The following is a 23,688-nucleotide window of genomic DNA, read 5'->3' as shown; positions in this document are numbered from 1 at the left end:
AACTATCATCTGAGAGATCTTGATATAAGGAGTCCTGTGGCATCTTAATCCATGAGCTATCATTGCAGTTGCAGTCAAAGGGAGTTTCTAGCCTATGCTGCCTCGCAGATGACTGGGAAGTTGTAGTGCTTTTAGTTCCTACATTTCTGCTGTGCAGCCTCACTGTGACATCAGTGAAGTTCAACCAGTACCCACCATAATATATCCTAGGACATTACTGTATAGATGGGATTATCACATTTTAAAATGATGTCTGGGCTGGTCAAAGTCAGTTGGCGATACTTACAGCAAGTATGAATAAAAATATCTGCAAGTAAATCAACAAAGCCTACTACTCACATCTTTATATTTGGGAAATAGTTCTTAATTTTAAAAAGAGAAGGAAGCGGCAATCTGGGCCCACGCAAATTTCAGAACATTGTCCAATCAGAAAAACTGTTCCCTGCACAGATAACTGAGTGACATATACGGGAGAAACAAAATAAGATTTTCAAGGTATGAAGGCACCAAAGCAACCTTTATACATTATGGAAAGATTCCCTAGCCCACATTTCAATATGCTTTCCCACCATTTTTTGATCATTCTGCTACTATTAGGGTGTCTGCTAGCTTGTTGGGTTGGGACAAAATTATTGTTATACACCAGATCTGCACCATTTGCAACCAGCAAGCCAAACAGAGGTCACAACTTATATATGGTGGTCTAGCTTCTTTTTGCAGGGCTGTTATGTTCTTGGCAGACCTGAATAAATGACTGGTGAGGTGCAATAACATTCGCAAATCAAAAGTTGTGCTAATATGTTATAAACAAACAAGAAAGAAGGCACCCCAGACCAATAAATTGGTCAACTTATGCTTGAAAGGCACATCCTCCTCCAGTACAGAATAGGATTAGAGCTAAACATTTCCACAGAGATGTCAAGGATATCTTTCTTGGACTTGTCTAGTAAGAAACTGGAAGAAAAATAAGCACGGAGGGTAATATTTCCTCCAGATCAGCTCCCATGAAGCCATTACCGTATCTGACCTACTCTCTTATCTCTTCTACCTTCTCAAAAGTAAAAATTTAAAACCTTAAAAATAAAAACAAGAACTTCAGAAATGGCAGAGAGGGTTGACTAGGAGCAGACTTCAGCAAGACATCATCTCCTCCCCCAGTTGTGAACTTACTCACATTACTAGTTTTAATTAAAAGGGAATAAGGGTGGTCACATCTCCAAGACTGAAAAAGGAGATATTCTCCTATCCCTCCACACTATCTCTGGAAGTTAAATAGTCTGCTATGCCACTTGAAAGGGATTTCTCAGATCAATATCTTCCCTCCAGCAATCAGGAGGAGTTATTCTGCATTAGTAATCCAAATATTGATATAACCATATAAAGCCAGCCTGCCTTCCTCTTGAATATTCTTAGTTAAAAACCCTATTGTACTGAAAATCTGTACATATTAAGGGAATGGATACATTCTTGCTACAAATGGCACTAAGATACCAACTTTCCATGAAGACTAGCGATGTGGGATTGAGAATGTAACATTTTTTTGTTTACTGGAGTTTTATTTATTATTTATATTTTTGTGTGTATTTAATTGGGAGGTATTTTTGTTTATTAGCTGCCCTGACTGAGATGCTTGTTAAAGGTCAGGATATAAATCTTTGAAAGAAATAAATGCTTTAAAAGAACCTCAGGGTAGGAGAAATTACAGCACTACAACGAAGCACAAGCTTCTACTATAAGGTATCACGTCACAAAGATTGACAACTTATGAATGCACATTGTTGGGTCAGCGCTCTTGCACTAGCAGCTGATAGAAAAGGAGGGAATTGCCAGTCTTGCCATCGCCTGCCCTTGACTCATGAGCTTTTTCGCAGCTCAGGAAAATCATGGGTGTGAAGAAATAGGGCTTGCACCATAGACGTCAAAGAAGAGCCAGGCAATAGGATCCAAGTTTTCTTTACGTATGTTTATAAACACATGTAGCCGGAAGTGGAGAGAAGGGGGTTCTGTGGTACCTGACTCCCAGCAAAGACCTTGAACTCAGCTACATTAGTCAAAAAACAGTGTTTTGAATCTGTTATGCATTCAATGGTCATGCAACACCTGATGGTACTGGTGAGCAAAAAAAAATTCTATGATTTTCCATAGTGTTTCCCCCCTTGTTATAACGATTTAATTTCTGTTGTTTATAGCGTTCTTTTCCCTCTTTGTAGATCCACCCCTAGTTGGTACTACAGGCAGTGTGTGCTGTTGAACCTTCATCCTTATAGAGTTGCCCTGCCCTGCCCTGCCCTACCTCTCTTGAGGACAGTGTCTGATCTGACATCACAGTGATGCTATGTAAGAATTCCCCAAGAAGCTTGGTTCTGGGCTTGCAGGCTGCACTGTCATTACAGCTGCTCTGGCTGCTGTTGAATATGAAGCTATGGTGTCACAGAGGACTAGAGCTAAACAGCTGATTCATTAGGACTGAAGCGTAGAGTCCAGAAACCAAACACCCAGTTTCAACTTCTGCTAATGTCAAGCAAATCTTGTATTTGTTGACATTGCCTTCTGATGGTGCAGAGTAGTTTGGTGGGGGTTATACAAAGAGCGAAAAAACTTTATTTTTTTTTTAAAAAGTCAACATTATATACCACTTTTTAAAGATTTATAAATCTCAGAGCAGTTCACAGTGCACATAAAAACCATTAAAATCAATAAATAACTGCAGATAAAACATCGAAATGGTTGTGAAACTTCAACAACTACAGCAGCCAGAACAAAACAAAACAAGAAACAAAACGAAAAAAGCTTGGTATCAGGAACTTCCAGGGTAAACAGAGAGGTCTTTCGCTGTCTGCAAAAGCCACACATCATTAGTGCTTGCTTGATGTTCATTGGGAGCTAATTCTACAAAATGGGAGCACAGTGAGTTGTATACCTGAAGGAGCATCTCCACCCCCATTGTTCAGCCCGGACCCTGAGAACCAGCTCCGAGGGCCTTTTGGCTGTTCCCTCACTGCAAGAAATGAGGTTACAGGGAACCAGGCAGAGGGCCTTCTCGGTAGTAGCACCCACCCTGTGGAACGCCCTCCCATCAGATGTCAAGGAAATAAACAACTACAGTGGTACCTCGGGTTAAGAACTTAATTCGTTCCGGAGGTCCGTACTTAACCTGAAACTGTTCTTAACCTGAAGCACCACTTTAGCTAATGGGGCCTCCTGCTGCTGCCACGCCGCCGGAGCACAATTTCGGTTCTCATCCTGAAGCAAAGTTCTTAACCTGAAGCACTATTTCTGGGTTAGCAGAGTCTGTAACCTGAAGCGTATGTATCCTGAGGTATCTGACTTTTAGAAGACACCTAAAAGCAAGTCTTTAATGTTTAATATTTTATTCTGTTTTTGTCTATGCTGGAGTGGCTGAGGCAACCCAGTCAAATGGGCAAGGTACAAAGAATAAAATTACTACTACTACTACTACTATGGAGTAGAACATCCCTTTATTATTATTGGCAGTGCCCTTCAGTGGAAATAGACAAACTTATTCCCCCTCTCTACTCCCCCTCATATAAGATATGTTGAGGGGTACATTACACCAAATATCTGACATGTGGTAAAATATGAAATTTACTACTAAGTTGTATGTTTTTGAACAGGCTCAACAGAAATGTTATAAACTGCTCAGTGTGTCAGCTTTCTCCAAGTTTCTGACATTTACCATAATATGCATCACTTACGTTTTTTTCAAAGTATTTTGCCACATTTTGAATTCTCAGACTAGAACAGGCTGAAAATTAGAACTACCGTACTTTTCCGTGAATAAGATGTGGATTTTTTCTTTAAAAATTACGTTAAAAATTGGGGGTCGTCTTACACATGGATAGTGCATAGGGGGGGACGTGGGTTTGGTTGCTGCCACGAGCCTGAGATTGTCAGCGGCTTTTTGGCGTGTTATTGGTGGCTGCGTCAAGGGCTGGTGTTTATTGGCTGTTGGTCATTGCGTCAGTAGGGCGGGGGATTGGTGGTGGGAGGGACGCTAGGTGGCTTTAGCGATGCTAGCGAACAGCAGCGTAGGTCAGACGGGTGAGCGACTTTCAGCATTTTCCCCTAAAAATAGTTCAACAACTCTGGGCAGTCTCCCCCCATTTTCTTAATTTTGATTCCCCTAAAATAGGGGGTCATCTTATACACAAGGGTGTGTTATACACATAAAAATACGGTTGTCAGGGTTGCTTCCAGATCCTAGCTCACAGAGGATCACGCCAGCCAGCGATCATTAAATAAAAGTCTTTATTGAGTTACAGTCTCCATTCTCAAGCTGCTGCGCGCAACTCTACGTCTTATGCTTAGATCGGCGAAGCTCTGTCTGAGTCTCCGCCCCTTGTGCACCAACTTAATATCCTAGCTCTGCTCCACCTTTTCCGCCTGACAGTTCTCCTCTGGGTCCCTCTGCCCCCCGGGGTCTCTTCCTTCCGGGATTCTTCTGACGCTGACCCCCCGGACCCTTCTGTCTCCTTGCGCCGGGCTTTAGGACCTGGCTCCCTTTCCGGGCTGCCTACTGCGCCACCTTCCTGTGCATTTGAACTTGGCGCGCGCGCCCAACCTTCCACTTTCCGTCTAACCGTCTCTTCGCTCCCCGATGGAGGTGTGGCCACTCCTGACTCGTGCCCTCCCTCCTGTTGTGAGCTGCCAGCGCTTGATCCCTGGCGCCCTTCCTCATCCCTGCTCTCTGGCGGTGATGCTGGTCCCGATTTCCAACTGCTCCCCTCTGAGTCCCCTCTGGCTCTATCTTCCTGGGGTGTCCCCCTAGTCTCCCCCCTTGCCCTGGCCACTGGTGCTCCTTTTTGTGAATCTTCTGATTCACTGGAAAGACTCGGAGATCTCGGGTCGTCGTCATCACTCATCTTTTCTTCTGCCTCCTCCCCCTCGCTCTCTGTTTCCTCCCTTGCCCTCGCCTCTGCTCCTGAACCCCTGACAACGGTAAATAATTAAAATCTCATTCTCATGGTTTGGCTACCAAAGCATCTTCAATGCTTTTATACAGAAAATAAATTTGGACATCAAAATCTATTTATGTCCCACAGATAATCGACACTACTTGGTATCACATGTATCAAAAATCCCTTGGATTGCTTTTATATTTTTAAATACATACATACACACCAGGCTTGTCTACAGGTCTTTGTTTCTTTTTCTTTTTTTAAAACCCTCCTTTTTGGATCTAGTATGCCTGAGCAAAAAACAACAAAAACAGGCTGACACTTTTGATAAGATTTAGGTGCCCTTAAATGTGACAACCGGGGTAAGGCCTTTTTAAAGTGTGCATCTATCAGTGTAATATCAAATACCTAATCTTTAGTGGGTAAGCTCTTTTCTTTGTGACAAGGCACCACTCTTCGTATTTAATCATTCTTTTGGAAAATATCAATCAGTTTGAGAGAGCCTCGTCTGTCAGCTCCACTGATTCACTAACTTTGTCAAAGCCATTCTGTGCCACTGCAAAAATACTCCCTCTCTGACCTGCCTTTGTTGCATGTGTCTTTTATTGGAGCTATTATAAAAGAGCAGCTCAGACAAAAGATTTCCCTGCCTCACTGGAGGAAAGTGATCATGGCAAGTAAGCGATGACTTTCACCAATTTTGAAAGCCATTCTATTTACTGTCTTTCCAAAGAAGAGTTTATATGTATTACTATACGATCTTCTGAATATTTTTTCAAATATAATGTTTACAACATTTTCTTCATAAAAGCCCCAGTGGATTCAATCACATGGCCCTTTGGAGAGTGTCCTAGTGGGCATCTTGATGTTTTGCCCATGGAGAGGGCTGTCCCTTGTCAGAAATTCTTCCTAGATAGCAGCAGAATTTTCTGCCACCACAACCAGTGAGGTCAAGGAGAGGGTGGCTTGGAAATCCTGATTTAGAGCTTTGAATATCAAAGTTTCTGAACTGGGTTCAGAAATGAACTGGGAATCATTATACAGTCATACCTCATGTTACGTTTGCTTCAGGTTGTGAGTCTTCAGGTTGCGTCCCGCGGTGACCTGGAAGTACCGGAAAGGGTTACTTCTGGGTTTTGCCGCTTGTGCATGCGCAGACGTGCAAAATGACGTCACACACATGTGCAGAAGCAGAGAATCGCGACCCGCGCGTGCACAGACATGGTTTGAGGTCCTTTCAGGTTGCGAACGGGGCTCCTGAACGGATCCCGGTCGTAACCAGAGGTACCACTGTAGTTGGGAAAATATTGTAGTAATAACCTGCAAATAATTGCGTCCTAGCGCTACCCTGGCAGAAGCGTTATGCACCAGTTGCATTTTCTAAATGCTCTTCAAAGGTAGCCCCAGGTATCCAAGAGCAAAGCTGAGCTCAAGAGAATTCCCATGCTCTGCACCTCACTCAACCCTTCAGAGTTAGTGCCAACTCATCTAAAACAGGGTAAATACCCTTCCCCACGTTATGGTTCTTACTGTCCAAAAGCATCTCTGCCTTCTGTGAGAGTTAACGTGTTAACCATATTTTTAAGAGCCTAGGTTAGTGGCGGAGCGTATCTAAATATTGCCCGGGTATAAAATGGCCTCATTTTATTTATAAACATAGTAAATATTTGCATATTAATATCTATATGCCTTTTGAAATATTTACATTAGATGTTGATTGTATAACTGCATATTTATTGAATAGTAAAATAAAAAGGGGAAAGGAACACTAAGTGGAAATAGTAAAATTAAATTTAAAAATCTATTGGGGATGTCTGATTTTTTAAGTTCCCAAATGGGATTTTTACAGCAGAAGAATAAAGGGAGACACCAAGAGTGTTAACTGAGCCTTCCATAGTTCTAAAAAAACAGGGCGGTGTTCCCAGAGAGATCTTAAAATCACAACCTTCCTTCCTACAGGATTACGTAATTTGATCAAATTGGCATTGAACTGACTGTTTGAAGACACTCAAACTCAGAACTCAAGGGATAAATGTGCTAAGAGGAAGGCACGCCTGGCAAATCCACACCGTGATCAACTCCTGCCCAGGAACCAATGTCCCCACTGAGGAGGGGCGTGTGGATCCAGAATTGGCCTCCACAGTCACTTATGGACTCATTGTTAAAACCGTGTTTATGGAAGACAATCTTACTCGGCTACGAGTGATCGCCAAAGAAGAAAGAGTTCTAAAAAAACAGGGCAGTGCTCCCACAGAGAGCTTAAAATCACACAACCTTCCTTCCTACAGGAGTAGGTAATTTGATCAAATTGGCATTGAACTGACTCTGTTTCTAGTGGGCTTTGCAAATTAACGTCCAGCTTAGCTAATATAATCCTTTTTGTGTGCTGCTTTATCTTGGGGGTGGGCAACATATGTCTGCACACAGTATGTGGCACCCAAGACGCATTTGTGTAGCCTGCAGGCTTTTGAAAGGAAATAAATATTGAGAATGCCACTTTTCAATCCTTTTAAAGAACCTCTGTGATCCTCATAGTTGCTGAAATAAGATGGAAAACATTGATGGAAGTAAAATGAACAATCCAGGAACAAGAAGAAGCGTAGTGCACTACATAAACTCCAAATTTCATAGTTGAAAATGTCGCAAAATAATGATCGGCCTTTCAAGTTCTCCAGAACTCTCTGTTAAGGGGATGTGGGACTCTTTCCTCATAAAAGTACAAAAAAATAAGTTGTACAGTGGTGCCTCGCAAGACGAAATTAATTTGTTCCGCGAGTTTTGTCGTCTTGCGATTTTTTTCGTCTTGCGAAGCACGGTGTCGGGAAAGTTTTGGAAAATCTTCAAAAATCACCAAAGTCTTTAAAAACCTCAAAAAAGGCTACCACACCGCGTTCTATGAGTTGCTCCTCGAAGTCAAGTCGCAACTGTATTAACGGTGCTAAGAAAAAGGAAACAAACTTGCAAGACGTTTCCATCTTGCGAAGCAAGCCCATAGGGAAAATCGTCTTGCGAAGCAGCTCAAAAAACAAAAAACCCTTTCGTCTAGCGAGTTTTTTGTCTTGCGAGGCATTCGCCTTGCGAGGTACCACTGTACGTTGTAGCTTTGTGGTCTGCATTTAAACTCTTTCAAAATGGGGGTGACAGATCATATTAGTTTCTGCTACGTATAGCAGGCATTAAGACTGGCATCCCCAACCTTTGGCCCGCCAAATGCTTTAGACTACAATTCCCATCATCCCTGACCACTGGTTAGCTAGGGATCATGGGAGTTGTAGGCCAAAACATCTGGAGGGCCGCAGGTTGGGGTGCCTGCATTAGGTTATATGTAGAATTTAGGAATAAAGAGGCAGTGGATGATCCCTTTTTTAAAAAAAACACACCAAAAACCTAAAGGCCAGCTGTTACCCAGTTCTCTCACACACCTTGATCAAAACATACTGGTTCCTGATTAGGTAGAGTTAAAGTTTTATTTCATTACTCCTAAAAACACTTCCTGTAACATGAGTCTGAAACCAGCTCTTTCCGGGGGGGGGGGGAGAGAGAAACGAACTGCAACTCAATTAACAGGATTTGCCCTCAAGAGAAACCAGGTGATAATCAGCAAGCCTGATCATAAAAAAATGAAGACCACTTCATACTTGCTGTTATGCACATGGCTGGCTATAAAAAAAACCCCAAAACCAAAAAAACCCCACCTTTATACAGTTTGAAAAGACAACTTAGAATTTGTCTAGTCAGTGCCTTTTTTCTGGGGGTACTCAAGGGAATGCAGTTGTGGCACTTTTTTCTTGAAGAAAAGCAATGGTTAAAAGGATGGCACTTACTGTAACAATCTCATTGGTTTGGTGCACTACTTTTAATGTGAACAAGCAGTGTTTTGGTGCTAGAGCCTGGCTTGTATCCTGGCAGCGCAGCAAAAGAGGAATGTACTAATAACTTGATATGAATCTTTTATGAAAAACTTTTCAGCAGTGTGCAGCCTGGACACTGAGGTCCAGCGCCGAGGGCCTTCTGGCAGTTCCCTAACTACGAGAAGTGAGGTTACAGGGAACCAGGCAGAGAGCCTTCTCAGAAGTGGCGCCCACCCTGTGGAATGCCCTCCCTTCAGATGTGAAGGAAATAAGCAACTATCTGACCTTTAGAAGACATCTGAAGGCAGCCCTGTTTAGGGACGTTTTTAATGTCTGATGTTTTATCATGTTTTTAATATTCTGTTGCGAGCCGCCCAGAGTGGCTGGGGAAACCCAGCCAGATGGGCAGGGTATAAATAATGTTGTTGTTGTCGTCATCAGTGTGCTGTGTGTCAGGGCTTGCAGCAAGGAAGGGGGTACAGGGGGTACACATGGTGAAGGCCCCGTGTCAGCACACCTCTCAGACTCCCAGCATTCATTTCAGTCTGCACATCTATGCAGAGGTTCCCTTGGCAAGCAGAATGTCCCTTTTGTAAGTGGAAGAACTCTCCCTAGCTTAGCGCAAGATCCTTGCATGAGAAAAGAGACTTGAAATCCAGCAATATGCACCTGTTGGCACAAGCACTGACTGATTTCTTGCACAATGTCTGCAAGAATAGGAAACCGCACCGCATCTCAAGATGTAGGCTTGATGCCAAGTCCATGTTGTGAAAAGTATTCTACGAGCTCTTATGCAACCATTTGCACAACAATGCTGCTGCCAGAATTTCCTTTATTGGTATTTTTAGCCCAAACCTGTGACATATTTCAATAAAATATAAACATACAAAATTAATTAAAGCCAGATTTAAAATGACATACAATATGAGGTTGAAAGTTGGTATGCACACCCACAACACAATTCTACTATTCAATTTCAGACCTTAGGTCAGGAATGGAGAACCTTGTGACCTTCCTGATGTTGCTGGACTCCAACTCCCATCAGCCCTAGCCAGAATGACCTATGGCCAGAAGTGATGGGAACTGCAGATCACCAACATTTGGAGGGCCACTTAGGTTCACAACCCTGACTTAGCTCAACTCCCATTCACTGTGAAACATGTAAGCAACTCAGGAAACATGTGAGCAACTCCATAAAATGATAACTTAAACAAAGCCTTTCACATGTTGTGTTTTACTATTATTAATTTTTATTGCAGAGTGTTTATAATATCAAACCCTCCAACATTTCTCCAATGAAAGAAGTGCCCTATTTAACAACAACAACAACATTAATACTTTTAATACTTCTATTATTTATACCCCGCCCATCTGACTGGGTTACCCCAGCCACTCTAGACGGCTTCCAACAAATATAAAAACGTAATAAAACATTAAACATTTAAAAACTCTCCTATACAGAGCTGCCTTCAGATGTCTTCCAAAGGTTGTATAGTTACTTATCTCCTGGCCTCAGGGATTGCATAACTCCAAAACCTCCAACATTTATCTGATGGAAATAGGGACGTCCTAAGGAAAAGAGGGACATTCTGGGATCAAATCAGAAACCATGACAGCTTCTGTAAATCCAGGGCTGCCCCGGAAAATAGAGACACTTGGATGGTCTGTTACATGTCACTTTTCTAGACATATTGCATCCAAAGTGACCTACAGCAATAAAAAAACAAACAAACCAGTTGATTCAGTCATGGTTTCTTACAACTGGAAACGTATATTCTTATTTAAAACCAGCTTGTGGTGGTTATGAAAGTTATAAAAGATATCTTAACTACTTCATTGCATGAAGTCAGTTTTAAACAATCTGCAGCTCTTACTGAAAACTCATTTATGCTGGTTGCTTTCTCAAGGTCAAGATCTTAAATTAGTTCTAACGCTTTCCCTTATCCAGTTGGCAGTTATCTAGATCCTGTACATTTTCTCTTACGAGTCTCTAAGCTTTGAATACAGTAGCATTAACTGTTCTAACAGCAGTTCCTAATGAGGCAGTTTAGCACACTGCTAAATAATAAACCAGGAAGAGGGGACAAGGAGAAAGATAGTTAGCAATCATGTTAACAATATAGCATCACAAGAGGATGGAGTGTGTGGAGGTAGCTATTAAAGACATTTGCTGTGTCTCTATTCTTCAGTTCTGAGGCTCTCCTTCAATGCAAGGAGAGGTGCAGTTGCTTGCACAGATAGCCACTAAAAACAAAAACAACACAACCACTAGAGAGCATCCTGATTGATATTAACTGGGTTATAATAAAAATCAATATTTGTCTCAACATATTAAAAATGTTTAAATGTATATAGAACTACCAGTGTATGAAAACTCACAATGAGGCACATTTACAGCAGTCGGCATGTGTATGGCCAGCATTTAAAAATGTCATAGGAATTAAATGATTTGTTATATGGTAATTTTGAAAAGCCTAATTGATTTACAACAACAACAACAACAACCTAAGTATCAGCAGCTGCACAAAGACATGAACCCCCACTTTAGTAGAGAAACTTTTGAGAATATGCAATTAAAATTATGCTAGAACATAGAAATTGAGGCAAGGAGGAGTACAAGCTTCCTTTTCTCATTGCCACCATATTTTCTGAGGGAAGGTAAAGGTAAAGGTACCCCTGCCCGTACGGGCCAGTCTTGTCAGACTCTAGGGTTTTGTGCTCATCTCACTCTAGAGGCCGGGAGCCGGCACCGTCCGCAGACACTTCTGGGTTACGTGGCCAGCGTGACGAAGCTGCTCTGGCGAGCCAGCACCAGCGCAGGACACGGAACGCTGTTTACCTTCCCGCTATAAAGCGGTACCTATTTATCTACTTGCACTTAGGGGTGCTTTTGAACTGCTAGGTGAGCAGGAGCTGGGACCGAAAGATGGGAGCTCACCCCGCTGCGGGGATTCGAACCGCCGACCATACGATCGGCAAGTCCTAGGCACTGTTTTTCCCTATTTTCTGAGGGAAAGTGTAATTTAAATATTGTTACATATTATTTTTGTAACTACATATTTCCCCTACTGCTAATGTTTAAAAGAGGCCAGTCTATGGCAGTATCTAGATAGTATCTTGCTGAGTGGATGATTTTTAGAAAGTGTTTTAGGGACCAGCATATGTTCAAAGGGCTGTAGTGCCACGGGTACATGGTTGCACATGTGACGGGGCTGCCCCCAAATGAGAAAAGTTTGGACAGAAATTTTACATGTAATAGGCATAATTTATATGTACTTGTTACCAGATGCTTGAGGCCTGTTATTAGTGGGCTACATCCTTGATAATATCAGTTGTGAAGATCATGATTTGATTCAATGAGTGATTGTGTCAGAAAATATTTGTAACGCTGATTATGAAATATACCAAGAGTTATGGAGTTGGTTGATCAAACTATGGGATATAGCAATAATGGAAAAAATAACAAGTTAATTAAGGCTAAAGAATAATAACTACCAGAGGATTATATTTTCAGCTACCGGTAAGTGATATTCATTTTTTTTTGTTTTAAATAATATGGGCAGATATACAGCTTGGAAAATATGGCTGCAGGAGAAGAAAAATATTTCAGTTTGGTGCAATGACATGTTTGGAAAACCATTAAAAGGATGTGCAATGAAATTCAACCAAGGGGAAGCGAGGAAGTCACTTAACAATGTTAATAAGTGTAATTTTCAATAAGGCTATGATTTATGTTTGTTTGTCTTGTGTGTGTGTGTGTGTGTGTGTGTGTGTGTGTGTGTGTGTTTGTTTATAATGTTGTGAAAACCAATAAAAAAAATTGGGGGGGGAGAGACATGTCCCCCCCCCCGGATTTTTCCAGTTCTAACTTTGCTTTTATTTTTGTATTATGCATTTTATACAGAAATACGTAAAGCGGGGACAGTTCTTCTTTGTAACACTAACTGAACGTGTCCATTCCTACCATGTTTTTGTTTTAGTTCACTGTGATAGGAAATGAACATTAGAAGAACCTGCTATATCAGGCCAATGCTCTATCTAATCCAACACCCTGTATTCACAGGGACCAACGAGAAACCTGTAGGAACACACAAGCAGGACTCAAGCACAACAGCACTTTGCCCAACTTGCGATTCCTAGCAACTGGTATTCAAAGGCATAATGCCTGTGACAGTACAGATAGAACACCTATTGTTTAGTTTTCTCAAAGGTCACTTGGAGAGGATTTTAATCATTGTAAGACATGTCTGCTTTTTTCCCCTATACAGGTGACTGTTGCATGTTTCTTTAAATAAGCTTTGGAATTTTTGCAATAACCCGAGTGGGTGTTTCACTCTTGATGACAAAACATTCTGTTTCAAACATTTTGTCAATTAGCAGAACAATAATCTCACCATTTATCAGGATAAAATAGAGCGGCTCTCTAAATTTACTAAATAAAATAAATACAACTGCATAGTCAAGGGTGAACTTTAAATATTGATGCAACTTGCTCCAAGAGATAAATTAAACATATAAGTTCCAGAAAGAAGTGAATCTTAATATATTGTTCCTCATTAAGAAGGGTTTGTTCTACACATTCTGTAGTACAATTCATTTTAGGTGTTTTAAGACAGCCACTCATGTTGTCTATGACTCACATTTTTTGTTGCGGATAAAATAATCATGGCACATTGTAATTTAGATTCTCATTGCTTTTCTAAAGATAATCTTGGCACAAGGAGAAATATAGTACTGCAGTTCCGGAACATTACACAATAAAATATGACTTATATGTGGCAATAGACATAGAATAAACACTCACAATCTCAAGATAGATAATTGCACCCATTATCAGAAAGCCTTAAAGGTATATTTTCAATGGAAACTAAATTAAACAATTGTGCAAACAATGGCTTTGAGTTTCCATACTATTCTAAAGTCTCTCTCTTTAATCCTTATTCCTTTTTTCCCAGTAAAGAAAAAGAAATCTGTTTTCATATTTATAATTACTAGTGATAATATGAATGTAGCAGATGGCAGCTTAACTGATTAGCATTGTTTGATTCGTAACTGGACAAAGTAACTTGCAAAACGTTTTCTGGCTTAAGAACCCTATTAGAATTGTTCCTTAAGAACACAAAAACTCCATTGACGTATCTCTGCAACCACTGCACATAAGAAACAACATTCAGCTGGTTTTATTCAGAAAACTAGGTCTACTGAAATCAGTGAGCTTATTTCAGAGGTAGAGACACAAGTAGCCTGCACTACAGTCATGTAATCCACTCACTTAATCAGCAGTAGGATTTACATTCTTTAAAAAGTGTCTGTACAACGTACTGACAAGCAGTGTGCACTGCAATCTGACATTTCTGTTACCTAGGGTACATCCATATGGTGCTTATTTCAGGGATCAGATGTACTCAAGCAGCATTATAAGACCCACACAGTGCAGAAATGAAAAAAAGAGGCAGAGCACAGCAGCAGTATCTGCTCCTGGACTGGAGACTCTGTAGGATCCCAGCACATTTAAATATTGAATATCAAGAAGCTAGCTAGCCTAGAAATTTCCCCCTGTCATGCTCATTTTCTATTCACAGGGAATACATATATTGGAGCATTCAAATATTCAGTCTCCCTCACCAATAACCTGAGCTGGTACCAAGCTTAAGAGAGATGATTTGGAGATCTGGTCCATATGTTCTCTCTTTGTGATTTCTCCATAGGATACTGTGAACATAAAAAACAATTAAAAAATAGTATCCTATTTTAATGTGGGTGATATGAGCTATGTACGTATTCCCATAATGTACTCAGTGGCAGTAAGTTTTCTTAGATCCTCTCCCCTTTTCTTATTTTTTATTATATTTTCTTATATGTATTTTACATTTGCACTTTGTTGGAACCAATAACACACTCTCTCTGTGTGTCTCTCTCTGTCTCTCTCTCTGTCTCTCTCTGAAGCATCTTGACTCCAAAATGTGGGACCAACTTGGACCCTGCTGAGTCTCTTTCCTCTTGTTGGTATGGTCATGTCCTAGATGAAATAAAATGCACTTCTCTTTTTTGGGTAGACTTCTCGCTGCACCCACTTTTGAGCATACATAGCCACCATATGATGTACCCCTGTTTCTTTATGGTTAATATGGAAACAATATTTAACTAAAACAACCCATATTGCCAACTGAATTAATAACTTTTAGTTGACTGCTCCTCTACCATTTAACTGACGAAATGATGATCGATTACATTTAAATGAATGTACAAAAGTGGCAATATAGACACCCATTTTGAGGTAATGAAGGTAACTGAAGATTATTTAGAATTGAATGAGCTGCAGCTACCAGCCACTCTTAGAAAGAAAAGTGATTTGTTAATATTGTCTTTTTCATTTTGTTACAGCTGGGGTAGGAAACTTTTTCAGCCTTAGAACTACACACATTTCCTCACAGGGAATGTTTGGGGCATCATATTCCAGTGGTAAGTGGGGCCAGAGGCAAAAAATGGGTGTGACTTCGTACAATAGGCTACATTTCAGTCACACAAGTCAGAGACTTCTACAGCTGTTGACCCACCCACCAGCACCTCTCCATCCTTCTTCACCCAAGCATGCAGGAGGCGTTATCACAATTAAATGGCACAATTACAGTAGAGGTAAAGAAGGGTGCTGTGCAGGGCTAGTAAGGCATGTGACCTGGTGAAAGTCCTAAGGTTTAGACAGAGAGGCCTAGAGGGATGCATTCGGACTCTAGACCTGAGGCTTTTTATTTTATTTTATTCATTTATTAAAGAAGAAGAGTTTAGATTTGGTATCCCGCTTTATCACTACCCAAAGGGGTCTCAAAGCAGCTAAGGTTCTCCTTTCCCTTCCTCCCCCACAACAAACACTCTGTGAAGTGAGTAGGGCTGAGAGACTTCAAAGAAGTGTGACTAGCCCAAGGTCACCCAGCAGCTGCATGTGGAGGAGCAGAGATGCGAACCCGGTTCATCAGATTACGAGTCTACCGGTCTTCACCACTACACCACGCTGGTGTATAAAATATTTTATATATCACTTTTCACGTACGTACCCAAACTGTTATACAATAATAAACAACATCGAAACTGCTACAACAACACAATTAAGCAGGGGATAATGAAGCAGTCTAGTTTGGGAAAATAAGAATGATTTTAACGGTTGGTGGAAACAAGACACCAAAGATGTTTGCCATATCCCGTCCCTTGACCCACCCAATGGCGAGATGGAAAGGAGAGCTTCTCCAGCAGACCTTGAAGACTTTCAAGGAGACTTTAAGTTGCCATACATGGAAACTCCATGGGAGTTTCCTACTTCTGTGTTACATGAACACACCAGAGCCAAAACAACCAAGCTATTAAAATTTGCCCTTGGTTCTCCATCAGTCAACCAGCTATACTTTTCATTGATCAATCTACTGCAACAGTGGGGAACCTTTTTTCAACCAAGGGTCTCATTGCCTCAATGGTAATCTGTTGAGGGAGAAGAACGTGCTGAATGTGCACAGGGCAGAAGACAGCAGTGGGTGAGTCCACGGCCAAAAGTGGGGAGAACACCCAAATTCTTCTCTCTCCCTCTTTCTCTCTTCCTCCCCATTCAATAAGCTGCTGAATGGGGACAAGCGGCTCTTGCTAGAGGTGTGAACCGATTGCGTGCAGAGGGCTCCATCCTCCGTATTTCAAAACAGCCCCCATTTTCTTCCCTCCGGGCTGCCACACACACACAAACAGGAAAGCAAGAGGAGGGCTGCATGCAGCCCTTTAGGTTACAGGTTACCTAACCTGATCTACTGCTTGCAGCTACATTGATAACATGAGAGGGAGCTATTTTTGTCCTCTTCTCTTTCATTTGGTTAAAACATTTAAATTTATCATCCTATACATATTTACCATGGGACACAGGTAGCGCTGTGATGTAAACCACTGAGCCTCTTGAGCTTGCTGATCGGAAGGTCGGCGGTTCGAATCCCCACAATGGGGTGAGCTCCCGTTGCTCGGTCCCTGCTCCTGCAAACCTAGCCAAACTTGCTGGCTTGGAGAGAGTGATTGGATTTTTTTCAAATGAGTATGCACACCTCAGGCAAGGATGCTTCTCTCAATTTCCTTATCTATCTTCTGTAACTCCAGGCTCAAAATCTGTTACTGGCACATTTATTTATTTATGGGGTGGGGGTGGGATAGGGGAGGGTGGCGCTTTGCAAATGAGTGTGATGGGAGATAACTTCTGAAATGTTAAAGATCCTTAAAGAGTTTCTTTTAAAAAACCTCTCGTGGATAACTATTGCATTTGCATGGAGCTTGTTCCAGCCGATCAGAAGGTCAACAGTTCGAATCCCCATGATGGGGTGAGCTCCCGTTGCTCGGTCCCAGCTCCTGCCAACCTAGCAGTTTGAAAGCACATCAAAGTGCAAGTAGATAAATAGGAACCACCCTGGCAGGAAAGTAAACCGCATTTTCGTGCGCTGCTCTGGTTTTGCCAGAAAGCCTTAGTCATGCTGGCCACATGACCCTGAAAAACTGTCTGCGGACAAACATCGGCTCCCTCGGCCAGTAAAGCGAGATGAGCACCGCAACCCCAGAGTCGTTCGCAACTGGACTTAACTGTCAGGGGTCTTTTACCTTTTTATACATATTTACCTAGGAAAGAAGCCCACCGAATTCCTTGGGACTTGCTTCAGAGTAGACATGCCTAAGCTTGCACTGATTTAGGAATAATGATATTTACAATATGCTCTTTTGAGACTTGTTTTGTTTTTTAAAAAAGAAAACAAGATTGTTAACCTCAAACCTCCTGAGAACCGCATAACTCCTGTGTCTAGGAAGGTATGTATGTCACTTCCATTAGTACTGAGTCTGTCTAACCTAGTATATAGAGATGAAAATATACTCCCCAGAGTGGGTAAATAAGGAAGTGAACTATTTTTCAGACAGCTTTTCAAATACATTTAAAATTGATTGTACTTAAGGTTTCCCCAGGTGACTATATTTCAAGTTTTACTCAGTTAGATGAGACAGGATTATGGGGGGGGGACGACGACACCCAAATAACTGTCTTGATAGATACTGAATCTGAAAGAATGTAAGAAGTTAAGTAAGTAATGAAGGCCCTCCTTTATGTGGCTTTTAGCAGACTCAATGCACACATTTAAACATAATACTGATGCACATGCAGGCTATCTTGGCTATTGGCTAAGTCTGCTGCTGCAGTCTTATATGTAAAACTGGCAGTAAAATTATTGCTATTCTTAAAGCTTACTACTTAATACAGCTTTATAAGAAATCTCTTTAGCTCTGGACAGAAAATCCTTTGCAGCAATATTTTATGTAAATGGAGGCACATAGTCAACATACACTGACAAGCACAATGTTTTGCTTTTAGAAATCCCTCACAGTAGGTAAATGAAACAAGGCAACAAACTACAAGAAAGAAATAGAAAATGCAAATGACTGGATGCCTCAAAAACAGCAGATCAATAGGCACAAAGGGAATCAGTTCTCCAAATACCTGATATATATGAACACAAAGCAAGTTCATGCATGCTATTTATTAATCTTCTCCTGCAGGCCAAATCAAAACACGTAGTACAGAAAGAAGACGCCAACTTTAATTTTGGCTGGACTTAAGGCTGCTTTGCACGATTCAAGAAAGAAGTACACAGATGTTTCTTGGCTCATTTAGAGTCCAATCAAACAAACCCTGGGCCAGATGGTCCCCTGTAATCAACTGCATGGCATCCCCCTGCCCGTTTTTTCTTAAAAAGGACCCAAGTAGAAGGCACTGGAATGTATGTAGGACAAAGGAACGGGAGCCATCCACAGGGACTAGGAAGCTACACTGCATACCCCATCTGTATGAAACAGATAATCAAGGGATATGTAAAACATCTGTGTAGCGTGGTGTGCAGCAACAGCTGATCCACAAATTATGCAGACTGAAATGGTACCACTTCTCAGCCATAACACTTCAGATTGCTGGTGGGGAAGACATGCTTCTGAATGCTTCTCCACAGACCAAAAAAACCCTCCACACATCTATGCTAATACATCAGAGAAAAGGTTTTGGTATTGTCTGATCCCTGGTTTATTACACAGAGTGAGCTTTTTACAGGGTGAGTCTTTTAAAAGAGGCCCTGTGGAGCATGTAACTACACTAATGTTGATGGGCTAGCCACCCCCAAACTTGCTATATCAGTGTGGGCAAGGGACCAATCAACAATCTTACACTTGCACATGGTTGCAATGCCCACCACCTGCTTTCAATGCCAAATCCTAATGATTACCAACCAATAGATGAAGGAATTGACATCCCTCCCTCCCCCATAACTGATTGCTCCCCCAGAAATGGCTGGCATTTTCCTCTAGCTTGACCAGCTGCTGCTAGTGTTAGAGAAGAATTGTAGTAAAATATGCACTGCGTGGAGAATGTATGGTAGCTGGCAGCATCTCTGATATTGGAAGCATATAATTTATATAGTGTGGACTTAATGCAACTAATGAGAGAGTAAGGGTGCACACAGCTAATCATTTGTACATTACAAAACAGGCAGATAAACAGCTTCTCCTTCATCAGGCAGCTTGTGTAAGTTTTACCGCAGCATGAAAAAAGAGCTTTATCTGACTGCTTTGATCTCTGTATAATCTATAACCCATGATGTCAATAGAACATCTTATTTTGAGTAAGGAGCAATCACATCATTAAGGTTTACAGTCTTTATCTTTGAGTTATGCATTACTCCTGAAATGCAAGTAACTTTGGTGATGGTTGAGATAATACCCCTTCTTTTGTGAGATTTTACTTGAAGTCAAAAACCAGTTTTCTCCTACAATCCTGAACTGGGAAGTGGGGGGGGGGAATTCTCTATATTTAATATATGGTGGGGGAAGAAGGTTGCTATTAAAAAGTACACTTATAAAGAGAAAGGATTCATTCCTTTCAAAATTAAGTAAACAACATCATAAAATTAAGAACTTGATTGATAGATGAAATAAAACATATCAATCTATAAATAAAATCTCATAAGCATGAGACCTAGTTATCTAGATTCAGAAGTTGGCCTTTTGAATATATGGTAATGGATGTTCCCCATAATTAATACACCCTGAGAAACCATATCAACCACTAATCATATAGTGAATCTATTCTGACAGACGTCACAGCTAAATATAGATTAAAACTCAAACTATGGTTACAGCTTCCCAATATGCAAGCAAACCATGGTTACAGCTTCCCAATGTGCAAGCAAAACATGGTTACAGTTATTCATCAGCTTTAATTTTACGTATGCTCAGCACACCAATCACTAGATGCAGTGGCCTCCAAAGGCAGCATGATGGCTGTTTCTATCTTCTGTTAATTCACACATCATAATTAGTACAAGCAATAATTTACAAGCCTATTTTAAACATTGTTTCTGATTCTGAACTGCTGATCAATAGCAATCCATGGTTTATCTGTTCAGGCATCACACTAAACTGTAGTTAAACTTCCATTAGTCATGATTCAGCATGGTATTAGAACTGAACTGCTGAGTTTGAAGCCAGAGATATTAATGCCATCTGATATTCCATTTAACACTTCTCCACCATTATTCACTAAATACTGTTATAACATATGGTTTACCCTAGTCCTTGACTTGAAAAACAAACAAACGTTTAGGGCCTCACTGCAGAGTTTAGAGCATTTGGAGCTCACCAGGTTTGACTTTTATGGAAGTCAAAGGCTGTCAGATGCTGAGAAGTCACAGCAGCAGGGTAAATTCAGTTTATTACAGACTAAGCAAAAGGGGTGGAATCCTATCTTAAGATGAAAAGAGGCAGTAATCCTGAGTCAGTAACTGCCTTAGATAAATAGTAAATATTTTAAATACATAAACAAGCACCAATCTATGGACAGAAAGATGGGAACTGAGACGTCAGCAATGAGACACCATCCATTCTTTCATTAATTTTTCTGGGAATGGCTAAACTCAATATGGTTAAGGCAAAAATCTGCTGAGAGTCCCCGTCCCCCCCCCCCCCTGTACCTCAGCAAAGGGTGTTATTCGCATTTTATTACTTAATCAACAGCAGATACACACAATTAACCAACACCACAACCTACATTTTAAAATTCAAGTTCTGCAAAAAAAGAGAGAAATTGCCATCTTTATGTTTTCACATTTCAAGCTGAGAAGAAACTCAATCATGCTGTATATGTTCATTTGCATACTTCAAATCCACAGCAGGAAAAAGGGAACAAAAACATTCCACTCTGGTTAACTCTTATACGTTAACTCGCCTTTGCATATTTCCTCATTTTCCATAGAATGCCTCAACTACTGAAGTATTCAGATTTTTAAACACAAACACGTGTGTCTGTGTGTGTCTCAACAACATTGTATCCTACATGAAATGGAATATATATTTCAAGTTAGCTTGCAGATCACAGGAGCCTCAAAACTGTTATGAATGAAAGTCACAGGAAAAGCAGAAGCTTTATTAATGTTAACACACCTGTGAGATGTATGGCAATGTTTTGGAATAGACAAGAATAAACAGGATTCTAATACTCCCACAATTCTTCCCCCACACTTAATTCATATTATGCCAGTGTCCAGTTTTGTTTGCAGCAGCCCAATCCATTGTTGTATCTTGTTTAATCACACCAAAAACCTTACTACAAAGGATTGATAAAGACACGTTCTTTCCTCACTGCACCATAAGAAAAAACAACCTGATGTAGAAAAATGTTCAGCTTTTATATCAGCCAATATGTCAGGTCCCCGCAGAGTATTTCCCTTGTTTTACAGTGACATCTATCCGCCAGTCCTGGGGAATCCCGACGTCATTCACTCAACATCAGCACCGTTTAATGTGGACAGCTCCCTTCTGCAGCCATTCTGAAGTAATTTGGCACAGGGTAGCTAGAAAATGCCGAAATGATTATGGTGACAATTATGAATTAAACAAACAGGAAAACAGAAACCGATTGAGTTGAGGTGAAAGTACACAAAATGAAAAGGATCACCAGGATTCATGGATTTGGTTGGTCAGTCTCAGCAGCTCTGCCTCCAACAACCATTTACGTTCTCCCAGCCACAAAACAAAATCATCTTGAAACCCTCACGTTAACAAGAGCTGACAGACTGAATTTCAGGTGCTATAAAACAAGACAGGGCACTGCATTTGCAAACAATCCAGTTAAATCCAGTGGCTCTCATGAGTACTAACACATCTAGAAATGGGAGGTCAGAATTACGTCTAGAGGACTGTTAACATTTGGGAGCCACTGAATTTCCAGAAGCTGAGAGAGAGAGCAATTGCTTCTTTTGTTGAGGGAAATGATTTTGGAGGCATCAAAACACTTTAAGAGTGGACACAACGTGAGCAGTTGAAAAATGGCTGGGCCCTGCTGGATTTATTTACAATACATATTCAATCCCATGTGCCAAAGGAGATCCAAGCAAGCAAGTATTCACCACGACCAAAGAGCAACCTTTCCAGATACAACATGCAACCAAATTCTTCGTTCGTTCTGCTTCAAAAACCTACAGCTTCATCTAAAGTTACACATCCAACAACATACCAACGTAAACAAGGGTTGGAAAGCATCACCCCATCAAGCACCTTCCTCCTTCTAAGAAAGCAAACACAGACAAACAAACAGCCAAGGCCTTTATTCAGGTGATGTAAAGACACCCTACCCCGCACCAAGGAGCCTTCCACTTTCCTCCCTCTTTCTTGATGGCCTGAAATGCAGCCTTCTCTTAGCAAACTAACTAAAAAATAAATCGGCAGGAGAGATAAAGGCTCCATTCTGTTGCAGTAATATACCCACTCTCCACAACCCCAAACTCGTAGCCTGCTTGTTGCTGTGCGTATAAGAGAGGGAGCTTTCGCAAAGTTTCCCACCCATGGTTGGCACCCAACTTGAAGGACCTGCGATCCACATCCACCTGCAAATCGCTCCAAAGAGGAAAGATCCAGAGCGGGCCACAAGTCCCCCACCTCGGGGGCGGAGGTGGCGAGAAAGAGGGCGAGCAGCGAAGGAACGAAGAACCAACCAACCTCATCCTTCTCCCCACCTTCATCCCCCCCCCACCTGCCCCGCAAAGCGGATGCGGGCCAGCCCAGCGCAGGCACCGCTCCTCGGACCCCCCTCGCCAGCCAGCCGACTTACCACATCCCCGGGTACACAGCGCCCTGCTGACCTCCTTCTTGAGACTCCTGCCCGTCTCCAGGGGCGGGGAAGACGCCCGGAAGAGCGGCGAAGGCGACGGCAGCAGCAGCGAAGGCGCCCCAGTGCCGTTGACGCTGGCGGCGGCGGCGACGGGCTCCATGAAGAAGATGTAGCGGCTCTCTTCCTTGAGGCTGCTCCCACCGCAGGCGGAGCCGCGCTCGGCCAGCAGCACCCACAGCAGCCCGTCCTTGCGCAGCCCGCCGCTTTTGGCCGGCCACACCTGGTGCACGCGCACCCGAGTCACCCAGGAGACGGGCGGCGGGCTGGGGCTGGGCACCAGCGCGCGGGGAGCTGCCGAGGGGACGGTCCCTGAGAAGGTGGTGCTGGAAGCAGAGGCGGCGGTCGGCTGCTGCTCCTCCGGCAGGGTGAGGAGCGGCGGCGGCGGCGGCGGCAGCAGCAGCAACAGCGACGTCGCTTCTTCCCCTCCTCCTCCGTCGCCGCCGCCTCCGCCTCCTCCTGGCTCCACCACGCTGTGAGCTAGCACCTTGCCCTCGATCACCACGGAGGCGCGCCGGGCCAGCCCCTGCACCGAGTCCACGCTGGGCGGCGAGGAGGGGCACGGCGGGGCCGCCCCCGCCGAGGCCGAGGCGCCCAGCAGCAGCAGCAGGAGGACGACGACGACGACCGGGCGCAGCAGGCGGGGGGCCATGGCCGGCGGGAAACGGCGAGGGCAGCCCCGAGCTCTCTTGGCGCCGGGCGCCGC

At 42.4% G+C, this 23,688-nt stretch overlaps 1 protein-coding gene across 8 annotated transcripts in view; it reads right to left on the bottom strand.

Annotated features, from left to right (window-relative positions):
* Positions 1–23,197, bottom strand: part of NRG1 (neuregulin 1) — a 499,123-nt gene extending 475,926 nt beyond the window's left edge. For 6 of the 8 annotated variants that reach the window (XM_082204833.1, XM_082204832.1, XM_082204836.1 and 3 more), the window contains exon 1: positions 22,926–23,197. In XM_082204833.1, the coding sequence (XP_082060959.1) occupies positions 22,926–23,085 (160 nt within the window). In that variant the 5' untranslated portion in view covers positions 23,086–23,197. The remainder of the gene's footprint in view (positions 1–22,925) is intronic. The other 2 variants (XM_082204828.1, XM_082204821.1) reach the window with 2 other exon arrangements.
* Positions 23,198–23,688: the final 491 nt, after the last annotated feature.

The sequence above is a fragment of the Podarcis vaucheri genome (genome assembly GCF_965113315.1).
Source record: "Podarcis vaucheri genome assembly, chromosome: 17".
In the NCBI taxonomy this organism is placed as follows: Eukaryota; Metazoa; Chordata; class Lepidosauria; order Squamata; family Lacertidae; genus Podarcis; species Podarcis vaucheri.
This window is presented reverse-complemented; position numbering and strand designations above follow the sequence as displayed.